This window comes from Furipterus horrens, unplaced genomic scaffold (genome assembly GCF_987537825.1).
Source record: "Furipterus horrens unplaced genomic scaffold, mFurHor1.1.pri manual_scaffold_9, whole genome shotgun sequence".
Lineage (NCBI taxonomy): Eukaryota > Metazoa > Chordata > Mammalia > Chiroptera > Furipteridae > Furipterus > Furipterus horrens.
Window position 1 is genome coordinate 23,457,941 of NW_028327179.1, and position 12,626 is coordinate 23,470,566.

Below are 12,626 nucleotides of genomic sequence, written 5' to 3' on the forward strand. Positions count from 1 at the left end.
TTTTCCTCCTAGTCCTCTCCCAGCTTCCTTCAAAGCCAATTGATCCAGAAACATTCTGGATTTATCATCCCATGGTTTAATCATGTAAGTACAGAATGCTAGAAAAAAGAGACCTGATGAGGGTGTCACCCTCAACAAGTCCTGGTGACTCTACAAGAAAGATAAGAGAAACTCTATAGTATCTTTCATACCGCTTGTGAATTTGTTAACTGTGATTAGCTGGTGGTTGATTAACAGTAAGCTGTTGGTGGCAGAGCTTCAGTGGCTTTTTTCTCTCAGGGCTGGATAGGCTAGGTGAGGTCTGTTTATGGGGACAGTGGGATTAAATCAAGATGGTCATAAATCAGTAATCAGTGTTACAGCCAACAATTGAGAGACTACGAGTCAAGCTGGGAAGACAAGATGAAGACAACAAGTGAGGTGAGCCACTGAAGTCAGAGGAAATAAACAGGGGAGTCAAGTTTGAACAGGGGAGGAAATCTCAGAGGCCTGTGTAAGAACTTGCTCTTGGTGTCAGGCTTCTTCCATTGTAGCTCACGTAGGCACAAGACACTGAGCAGTCGGCAAGACTGAGCCAAAGCTTACTGACTGTGTAGACATCATTGAGTACTGGAAAAAGCAGCTAATTAAAAACAAAACAAAACAACATCAAAAACATCTAAGTTCAAATCCTGGCTCCAATATTATTGTCACAATAAAAAGGGTTATTAATATCTTTGAAAATCAATTTTCTCATCAGCAAGCTGGGGGATGACATCCCTCAAAGAGAGCTTTATTTTGAGTGTTAAATTAGATCTGTACAAAATAAAAAGATCTGTAAATGAATTTGCCCCAAACTGAAATATTCCATACATGATTAAAATTGGCTATGAATGCAATATCATCTCAATGAAGAGTGCTCAGATAATAACTCTTTCCGGAGAAAGATTTTTGCTCCTTTTTGATTTACATAATGCCTAGATACTTTTAGACTCTTGAAATTTCTATTAAAAATCCCCATTATACCAGAGATCATTTTCAAACACTGGAAAGGCTGAAGAGCTTAGAAGAGTATGCTTAGGATTCAATGTGGGACTCACTGTAAAATCTCAGCTGTGAAAAAGATAAATCTGAAGTTCTGTGTGACCAGATCTCTGCAGGTTATGTTCTGAAGGCTGGAGTGAGTGCTTTCCATCCGAGTGATCAGTGTGGAAGATCGGGAGGCAGAGGTGTTAGGTCTCATAGAGTAGGAGCTGAGCACAGGGACAGAAGGGATAAAGGCCAGGACCACTGGGCAGGGATACAAATGACCAATTGAGTGCTAATAATGACCTTGCCACTCACCTAATGGGACCCGGTGCAAGAGTTTAGTGCTTTTTACTAGACTTAGCAAGCGAAAGTTTGGGACCAGGCGACCTCTAACATTTCTTTAAGTCATAATAGTCTATGATTCTGCAAGTTAACTGCGCCCTGCATTTTTACAGCATATTGCTCTTTTTATTATTCACTGACACTTTATCCACATTTTGTAGATAAAGAAATGGAGATTTGGAGGTTGTGGTTTCCATAACGTTTCACTGTTGAGTTTGAGTAAAGGATCTAGATTCAGAAATATGTCGTTGATTTTAAAAATTGTATCAGAGTTGAGGATGTTTCCCTTTAAGAGTTCATGGCAATTACAGATTATTTTGAACTATCATGTGAGGTGGTGGCTGCTATGGAATCTGCACGAATACATGAAGCATGCAAAGCCTGTCACCACATCAGATGTTGCTGCCCTTTGGCTATGCTGACTTACTCATCTACTTTAAAAAAAAAAATGTTTCTCTTTCTATTTTTTCCAAACATATGCAAATTATGCTTATAAGCTAAGAAATCTCATTTTGAAGTGACTCATTCTTATGAAATGCTTTCAGTCACTTGGAACAAAAGATTCTGGTAGAAATACAACCTGGAAAAATAACATATTAAAAATACATATGTACTATTTATTCTGTATTTATGTGGCTCTACTAAAATGTGAAAAGAAGCTAAGAAAGAAAAACTAAACTCCAAGCTGGGATCCTGTTTATATTACAATTATAAAGGAAAAGCATGCATGATTTGAAGTGTGACTTTTTTCCTTATAAATAATATATAAAGATATTCATTAAGTCTGTTCTAAACAAAGCTATACATTTTAAACTTTGCAACATTTGTGAAATATTAGCACTTATAGGTATCAATAAATCTTAAAAGAGCAGTCATTACTTTTATATGTTATTAAATATAAATATGTATTACATATATGTGTATAATATACATAGTGACTGTCAATAGTTACCACCTGCCATACACTGAATGTTTGTGTTTTGCAAATTTTAATAATTGAAACCTAAATCTCCAATGTAATGGTAGTTGAAGGTATGGCCTTTGGAAGGTGATTAGGTTATGAAGGTAGAGCCCTTGTAAATGGAATTAGTGCCATTTTAAGAAGAAGACCCAGAAAGCTCCCTTACCCCTTCCACCATGTGAGGGCACAGGGAAAAGACTGTCGCTTTTGAACTAGGAAGCCAGACCTCAGCAAGCATAGAATTCACCAACACTTTGATATGGGCTTTCCAGCCTCCAGAACTGTGAGAAATAAAACTTGGTTGTTTATAAGCCATTCAATTTATGGCATTCTGCTATAGTAGCCCTAATAGACTAAGGCATCACATTGATAATTGGTGTTTTTAAAATTTGTTATTTTTTTTAGAGAGAGGGGAAAAGGAGGGAAAAAGAGGTGGAGAGAAACATTGGTCTGTTGCCTCTTACACATGCTCCTGAGCCTGGAACCCAGGCATGTGCTCTGACCAGGAAGTGAACCAGTCGCCTTTCTCTTTGCAGGATGACTCCCAACCAAGCCACATCAGTCGGGGATCTTTGATATTTTGAGTGCTGGAACTCTATTCTAAATGGGACTCAAATGACTTGAAATTGCCTCTGTTCTACCCTAAGAAATAATGGAAACGTAGATGTACAAATTATATGAACCAAAAACATTTACTTTCTCCTACATTCACTGCTCTTTGGAAAATACATTTCACCTCAATTTTGGGTCATCTTATTGCCTCCTTGTGATGTCAACTGTGGTTGAAGTGGCAACTGTCAGTACTATCTTTTTCTTGTTGCTAATCTATAAGCTATTATGCCCATTGGCATTCTTTTATTTGCAGTCCTTTGATTTATAATAAGTTTCATTTTATATGGCCATTAATTATATGACTTCTGTAAAATATTCATAAACTTGGCCTTCTTGTTTACAGATTTACATTAATTATTTATATGTAAAAAGGAACTAAATTTTAATAGTATAGAAAATATTGTTTGATATATTAAATATTTAAATTTTTATTTAGTAGACAAATACATAATCATTATCTTCATATGCATTATGCTGGTTTTAATTTTAGATATATATATTATCTTCCATATCTTAGGTATTCACATGTATTTTATAATTTCAGTTGTCACCTTTAACTTTCCATCAAGTTTCAAAACTGTATATTTTGGATGTAATGCCAAAAGAGAACTTTTTTCAAAATAATAATTTTCCCAACACAATGTTAAACAGAATACATTGTTTTCCTATGGAATTGTGGTATTTTAAGTCCTATATTGATATTCCAATTTTGGTTTTAGGGCTATCTTGTTATCTGTTCTTTTATTCTCAAGTCACTACCACACTGCATTAAGTGTTATAACTTTAAAATAAATTTTAATATCCCATAGCATAATTCACTCCTTAACGTGATTTACTATTCTCATTTGTTTACTTTTTCCATATAAACTTAAAGTTCTCACCCTCAATCAAAATCCCCAATGCTTTTCCATTTTATTTAGTTTATCTATTCTGCCTTATTTTCAATGCTTATCTCAAACGAGGAACAAGTTATTATTTTACCAGAGATGTTGCATACTGAAATCAGAGTTTATAGAATCTTGTTTGTACAGAGCATCTTGGATAAATATAAGCTAATACTGGGCAGGGGTTCTAAAAGACATTGGGAGAGTTTCTCTGAACACATGAAACTTGGAAAATACATACTGATTACAGAATTCTTAAAGGAGATGGGTGACAGTAAAAAATTAATATCTCACACAGAGAAGACATGAGTTAATTTGTTACTAAACTGGAGTGTCCTCAGCCTGAAGTGCAAGCACTTTTTTTATTTTGGGAAATTTGCTTGTAGTCTGGTAAAGTAATACAGGAGCATTTCTCAAAAAGCATTCTTCCCCCAGAAGACTACCTCCAAATCACCTTCTACCCCTAATCACATTCATATCGCAGAGAAGGTTTATATGGGACAAAGTTACAAGAAAAATGTATATCTCCAGCAATTTCTGCATTGTATGTTCTTATTCATAAATTCTGACAGTCATTGGATTTACAAACCCAATGGCATTATGGATTTGGGACTTTAATGGTGAAAAGAAGTCAATATTTTTAAAGATCATACATATGAGGAAGTGAAATACCACAGGCAACCTAAGATTTAAAACCAGATTTCCCTATGTACTTACTAGTCATTTGATGATGGACAATTGCTTAACCAATCTGATTTCAGTTTTCTCACTCTTAAAATAGATCATAACAATATCTTGTAAGGAGTTTTAAAAGATTAAAGGAAATTATGGAATAATTTATAAACAGGGAACAATACTTGAAACATAATAGTAGTAAATGTTAATAATTATTATGCATTAAAATTAATGAATAATTTTTAAGAATATGAAACTCTCCATAATACTTGGAAGTAAGCCACTAAAAGAAAAGATAAAAAGCTGTAAGGTAGAAAAACATAAGAAAAGTATATAGGCAAATAAAGGAAAAATCTCAACACAGTTAGGACAGAGATAAAGCTTGCTGACACTTTATTAATATATTCATAGACAGACAATATTAAAACATTGAGCACTACAAAGAACAGTACCTCCTGTAACTCACAGTTGTGCCAGACAAACAGCATTTTGAAAAAAGGCGAGCACTCTAGACCAATGGACCAGTCCAAACCCACTGAAATCTCTGGGCACAAATTATGACAAACACAGAGTATGTAACTCTTCAGAAGTAGTCACTTCTCACACATGGGCAAGCTCAACATCTTGGCAATCTGATGCACAGTGAGAGCTCCAAACACACCAAACTCTGATTTTCTTGTCTAACCCAAGCATATACTAGGAATCACATATCCACTTCAACTTCCAAAGAAGAAAGCCAGACTCGAATTGCTTTGAGATCAAAGCAATTTTTTGTAGGGACATTCTTCGCCACCAGCATAAGCAGGAGAGGTGGCCTCAGACACCTCAGAAGCCATGGGAAGGCTTCTGATGCTGAGCTGGTCTTTGTCACCTTCTCCATGGAGCGCCATGGCCTGTGCCGAGAGGAGGAAAAAGTAAGAGAGACTAGAAAGGGCTGTCACCAGTCTTAAAGTGTTTATCATTAAGGGAACCTTGGAAGTGACCAAGTCCAGTTTCCCAGTGGATGCAGAAATCCCCCCGCGGCTCCCTCACAAGGGTCACTGCAGCTTTGCTTGGACAGCTCCAGTGCCACGGAGAGCACTAATGTGACTCACCAGTGAGCACCCTCACGCTTTTACTTTATACACGTGTCTCAGCACTTCTACAAACCAGATTCCTAAAGGGAAACTGCTTGTCAAGAGCACGTCCATTTTGCACTCTGAAAGCTGCTAACAAACTGTGCACCTGCGGACAAAGCACGCTGCATTGCCACAGGTTTATACAAAAATCAGTTCATGGCTCAAATGGAGAGAGGGCTTTCTCATAGTTAAAATGTCCACAGTAGATCAGACTGTCAGAGTCCACAGTGGGATGTTAGGGTCCCAGAACAGACTGGGTGCTCAGGATGCTGTTAGCAGCATTACACCGCTGGGTACGGGGTAGGAGGAATGGCATCGAAGGGACTTCGGGTATTCAGAAGCACTCAGGGACCTCCCTAATGTGGCCAGGCCTCCACACAGTGGCTGAGCCCTCCCACATGCGCTGTTTCCCCCGTCAGCCTAAGGGAGCAGCCTAAGAGCTTCAGCTGCTCTCCTGAAGCACTCGGGACCCTCTCTGAGAGCGGCTGCCAAAACTTACTGGTGGGCTCGTCCTGTCCTCTGCCTCCAACGCAGGTATGTCCATCCTGTCACAAGCTGGCACGGCGTGAGCACTGCTGTAAGCCTCCACTGGCGGTCTCAGGAAGAACACCAGGTCTTCCCACTGTGCAAACAGATCTCCCTTTGCATCTGAAGGGGGGTACAATTGTAGGTAAAAAGAGCGGCCAGTGGCTAGCTTCAAGTGGAGCTGTTGTTTCTCGTGGCTGTGGATCGATAAGCTGACAAGCTTCAAAGGAAGCAGCCTGGTCAGCTCCAAGCTTTTGGACTCGCGTCCCTTTTCCCTGGTGTGTGTGGCGCCGTTCGCAGAGCTGACAGCAGGTCGGGCCAGCAGCATGATGTCAGGTATGACGAGGTCGGGGCTGCTGTATGCGATGCCCACAGTGATGGTCTCTGCACTCTTCTGTATGTTGATCACCTCCCCGCTTTTGTTTGTCTGGATGAAGTCGCTCTCAAATAGGCGAATGCCTTTAAACATGGCAAATTCTCCCTTGTGCAGCTGCTTCTGCAGCTTCCCCGTGCAGCCACAGAACATGGGCAGCACGTGGCTGTTCTGGGCGCTTCTCTGTCGCCCATTTCTCTTCTTCATTTTGACTGAGGCACGTCCTCTCTGGGACCTCTACCTTGGTCTGAACCTCAGCCCCTGGCAGGACAGCTTTATGTCTTTGCTCTCCATTGTGACCCACAGTCAGCTGTGACACAGCACTGTGTCCTCATCCCCACAGCTGTCCCCACAGAAAAGGACAGTGTCCTCCTGCAAACAGCCACCCCCGCAGGCCGCAGCGAGCACCACATTTCTACATGCTTTGCTATGTGAAACACAGGTATGCTTCCAAGGCCATGTGTTCTCATGCAGCTGGCACAGGCGATGGTATGTACATGATTAGCATTCACAGGAAAACAACCTTTTATTAATCTATAAAGGTAACACTAATAAGTGACAAATACTTAAGGCTTTATAGGAATTAAATTCAGCTTTGAGCCTTTGCTTAATGTTTTTTGTATAATTATCATAGAATTTCTGTTAAATATTAACTTTAGTCACCAAGTTTGAATTTAAAAATGTGCATAAAAGTTGAACGGGGAAAGCTTTTGCTAAGACTCTCCTTACCCTTCTCAAGCCTGCACTTAGTCATAGATGTCTATAAACTGCTTTCTCACAAATTCAATTAATGAATATTGAGTTTGCTATTTGTCGCCTACAAGGGAATTGGTATGTTAGGTAAGGTTAATATTGCTTTTATATTTCAGCAAAAGTTTGTAGCTCAGAAAAACCATGAGCTTTTCTTGATTGTTTTTGTGCTATGGAGATAAGAAGTTGAAATGAAATGTGACTTGTTCTTAGATTGTAAGTTTCCTTATGTTTTTCCAAAATAAATCTTATCTGTGTACACACAATGGCAGTTTGAAAAAAAAAAATATGTGCCACATTTATAATTACTTGGGTATAATTTTGTCTTTTTTTAAGTATATTTTATTGATTATATTGTTCTAGTAGTCCCAATTTTATCCCCTTTGCTCCCCTCTGCCCAGTACCCACTTCCCCCAGCAATCCCACCCCTCTTAGTTCATGTCCACGGGTCGTGCATGTAAGTTCTTTGGCTTGACCCTTTCCTATATTATTCTTAACTTCCCCCTGTCTATTTTGTACCAACCAATTATGCTTCTTAATCCCTGCGCCATCTCCCCATTTCTCCTCCTTCCTCCTCCCAGCTGATAATCCTCCAAATGATCCCTATACCTATGACTCTGTTCCTATTCAGATTTGCTTAGTTGGATTTTGTTTTTACTTTTTAGATTCAGTTGTTGATAGTTGTGAGTTTGATGTCATTTTAGTGTTCATGGTTTTTATTTTATTTCTCTTAAATAAGTCCCTTTAGCATTTCATACAATAATGGTTTGGTGATAATGAACTCTTTTAGCTTTATCTTGTCTGGGAAGCACTTCATCTGCCCTTCCATTCTCAATGATAGCTTTGCCGGATAGAGTAATCTTGGTTGTAGGTCCTTGCTTTTCATCACATTAAATACTTCTTACCAGTCCCTTCTTGCCCGCAAAGTTTCTTTTGAGAAATCAGCTAAGAGTTTTATAGACACCCCTTGTAGGAAACTCTGCTTTCCTCTTGCTGCTTTTAAGATTCTCTCTTTATCCCGAACCTTTGGCATTTTAATTATGATGTGTCATGGTCCTCTTTGGGTCTAGCTTGTTTGGGACTCTCTGTACTTCCTGGTCTTGTATGTCTATTTCCTTTGCCAAACTTGGGAAGTTTTCCTTCATTATTTTTTCACACAAGCTTTCAATTTCTTGTTCTTCCTCTTCTCCTTTGGCACTCCTATGGCTTGGATGTTGGTGTGTTTAAAGTTGTCCCAGAGGTTCCTAAGCCTCTCCTCATTTTTTTCAATTCTTGTTTCCTCATTCTGTACTGGTTGACTGTTTTTTTCTTCCTTATGTTCCAAATCATTGATCTGAACCCTGGTTTCCTTCCCTTAACCCTTGGTTTTGTGTGGATTTTCCTTCATTTCACTTAGCATAGCCTTCACTTCTTCCTTTATGCGTTTGCTGTACTCAAGCATATCTGTCAAGCCTGTGCACATCTTTATCACCAGTGTTTTGAATTCTGCATTTTTAGGTTGGCTATCTCCTTGTGGTTTAGTTCTCCCACTGGAACCTTGGTCTGTTCCCCCTTTTGGGTCATACTTCTCTGTCTCCTCATCTTGACAGGCTCCTGTGTTTGTTTGACTCTGTGTCTTCAGTAGAGCTGTCACTCCTGTTACATTGTAACGCATGGAGCCTTAGGTATTCATCAGCACAGGGCGACCCGTTTCACCATGCTGTGGTGGTGTGTGGATGAGTATTTCTTCTTTCTACCTTTGTTTGTTGGACTTACATGCAGCTTGATTTTTCTGGAACTTCTGGTTGTCTCTAGTTTTGAGGTAGTTGTATTCCCTCTTAGTTGTGGAGGGAGACCCAGCGTGTCTGTCTAGGCCTCCATCGTGGCCGGAAGTCCCTAATTTTGTCTCTTTTATCATCTTGTTGATCTGAATCTATTTTACTAAGGCAAATTTGCTACTAAAAAGGGTGGGGGGACAATTATCCATGTAAAATTTTACAAAGGATAGTAAAACTCAATATATTAAGTTATTTCATAAGGTGATATACCTTAATAAGGTATCATTACTCTGTGCCTTATTTGGTTTGCTTACAGATTACCTACATATTCATGAATAACTGTTCAAAGTACATGTAATAACATTAAACATGCACTTATTACAGTTAGATAAAATATTTCAAGAAAAATGACCAATATTTATAAAAGAATTTGTTTCAATGTTTACTATGAATCACATAACCCCCCTTCTTGCCTCTGTATAACAAATAGTCTTGTGATCCTTCTCAGGTTCTAGACTTGTATCTTGGTAAAATTAATCATGTCTAATTACTAATCTATTTTTTGCTGTATAGATTTTCCTATTCTGAATATTTTGTATAAATAAAATCATATAATAGATTGTCTTTTGTGACTAACTTCTTTATGTTTTCAAGATTCATATTGTAGCATGTGTCATTGGTATTTCATCTTTTTTTGTGATGAAATCATTTCCCATTGTTGATTATTCACCACATTTTGTATATATATTAATCAGTTGATAAACATTTGAGTTCTTCCCATCTTTTGGCTTTTATAAATAATGCTGGTATAAAAATCTGGGTACAGTTTTGCGTGAAGTTGTTTTCATTTCTCTTAGGTATATATCTAGGAGGAAAATTACTGGATCATAGAGTAACTCTATGTTAAAACATTTGAGAAGGAGCCAAAATATATTCTAAAGTAGCGGCACTATTTTGTACTCTTGCAGCAGGGTATGATGGTTTCAGTTTATGCAAATCCTTACCGTCACTTGTTATTATTTGAGATTTTGATTCCAGTCATCCTAGTGGGTGTGAAGTGGTATCCTATTTTGGTTTAATTGCATTTTCCTGGTGGCTAATGATGTCAGTCATTTTTTGATATGTTTATTGGACATTTGAATCTCTTCTTTGGAGAAATACCTACTCAGATCCTTCAATAATTTTTAAATTGGGTGATTGGCCTGTTTATTATTCAGTCATATGAATAATTTGTATATCTTAGATACAATTCTTTTATCAGCTATGTGATTTGCCATCACTTCTTTCCATTCTGTGGGTTTTTTTTCACTTTCTTAATAATGTCCTTCAAAGCAGAAATTTTAAATTTGATGAAGTCCATTTTCTCTATCTTTTCTTTTCTTGTTTGTGCTTTGTTGTCATATCTTGAAACCCAAGGCCAAATCTAAAATCATGATGATTTACTCCAACATTTTTTTCTAAGTGTTTTATAGTTCTAGTTCTTTAATCCACTTGAGTTAAATTTTGTACATGTTATAATGTAAGGGTCCCACTTCATTCTTTTGTGTGTTGATGTCCAGCTTTCCCAACATCATTGGTTGAAATAATTGTCCTTTTCCCTTTGAGTGGTCTTGGCATCTACATCAAAAAAATCCATTGAAAACCACAGCTATATGGGTCAGTTTCTGGACTCTAAAATTTTATTCATCAATTTATGTCTATCTGTAAGCCACCATCACACTGTCTTGATTACAGTCTCTTTGTAGTAAATGTTGAAATGGGAGGATTTGAGTACTTCTCTTTTGTTCTTTTTCAAGATTGGTTTATCTATTCTGGGTCCCTTGAAGTTTCACACGAATTTTGGAGTTAGTCTGTCATTTTCTACAAAGGAGTCAGCTAGTATTTGTGGTGAGTCTGCATATCAACCTGGGGAGTATTGCCATCTTAGTAACAGGAAGTCTTCTGATTAATGAACATGGGTGTATTTCCATGTATTTACTTAGATCTTGAGTTTCTTGCAACAATGTAGGGTAGAAGTAAACAAATCCTGACTTAAAATCCATCAGCAATATTGTTTGTTGAGCTTATCAGGGTGATCAGTTTACAAAGTATATAATTGCCTAATTACTGTGTTGTACTCCTGAAACTAATACACAATATGTCAACTGCAACTGAACTTTTTTTTTTAAATATTGCTTGTCCCAGTTAAATGAAAATAAAGTACTTGAAACTCAAGTATGTAAAAAAGGCATTCTAGAGAGTGTGTTGATTGGTTTACTGTATTTATTAAGAGACGCTGGCATTTCAGATGGCTTTATATGTAATTATAGTTTGATATGATTTACTTTTGTTTTGGGGATCAGTTTGAACTGAGAGTTGAACTATTAAACTGAAGAGTGCACTTACATAAAGACACTTCTCTTTCCATCCTAGCCCTGGAGTGCTCTCCTGGGGGACACCAGTTACTTCAGAGCCCTCACAGAAGTGTCCATTTTGACTCATTGCACCTCCAGCTGTCAGCCACTCGCGACCTGATATGTGACCATTCCCTTGTGGTTGGATGGTATCGATTCCTCATCTTTGATAGACCTGCTGAGATGCCAACCAAATGTGTCGAGGTATTTCAACTCCCACTAAGAACTCCTTGTGCTTTTTGTTAGGTATTTTTTTCATAGGAGGTTTGAATCTTATTACAATCAATTTATTTCTTGTGCTGAATTACTATTTTAATTTTGTATCAAGATTGAATTAATCTGGAGTATTCCTGTTTCTTATTATATTATGTAATAAAGACAGAAACAGTTCATGCTATGCTCATGCTGTCCACCACATGTTTTACCTACAGCATCTCTTGTAATTTTTACAGCAACTCTAGAATGCAGTCTATCATTCTAATTTCCATTATACAGTGAAGGACACATATAATATATTCTTAGACGGAACACTCCTACAGTCACCAAGCTAGCAGGTCATCCAGTCAGGTTAGGATCACAGGTCGTCACTCTCTAGGGCTCAAGTATTTAACCACAAGTAACCTGAAAACCTGCTTCCGTTCTTGTCAGTGTTAGATAGGAAGCTAATTTTCCTTATTATTACCCACATTTTATGAATTAGGCAAAAACAGAAATTATTTTCCCTTTTAAGCACGTAACTACTGTGAAAAAAACTCAGGAAAGATATCCAACTTTTAAGTTGTGACATTGTAGCTGCCTATTTTCTCCTTTTCATTTATTTGCTGTCATTTCTGTAATGTTTTGCTTTCAATAAACTAAAAAGAAAAAAGAATCTGAATTTGAGAGTAAAATTTGAGGCAATTCACTATGTCCTTAAATATTTTAGTTCTTTTGGTTCTATATTTTAGTTCTTTGACTAAATTCACTATAATTGATTCTAGAACCTCACACAAATGTGAAAGTGAACTTACTTTTTTTCCCCTGACTTTTCCTGGAGGTCAGCTGTGCCCCATGGGAAGGTGTTCCCTGTTCCCATTCTTCATGCCCTCTTGAACCAAGCCTTTGTACCATTCAGCTGGAGAATTGATAGAATTTTCTGTCTATACGATAATACAAGTCTGTGTAAATAAAAAAATTTAAATAATGTTTAAAGTAATTTATATGCATTATAGAAAACTTAGAAAATAAA

General features: G+C 37.5%; 1 protein-coding gene across 1 annotated transcript; it reads right to left on the reverse strand.

Annotated features, from left to right (window-relative positions):
* Window positions 1-6,042: 6,042 nt before the first annotated feature.
* LOC150001419 (Golgi-associated RAB2 interactor protein 6-like) lies at window positions 6,043-6,705 on the reverse strand. Its single transcript, XM_090286858.1, has one exon. It carries the CDS (start codon window positions 6,703-6,705, stop codon window positions 6,043-6,045), a length of 663 nt encoding a protein of 220 aa, XP_090142984.1.
* Window positions 6,706-12,626: the final 5,921 nt, after the last annotated feature.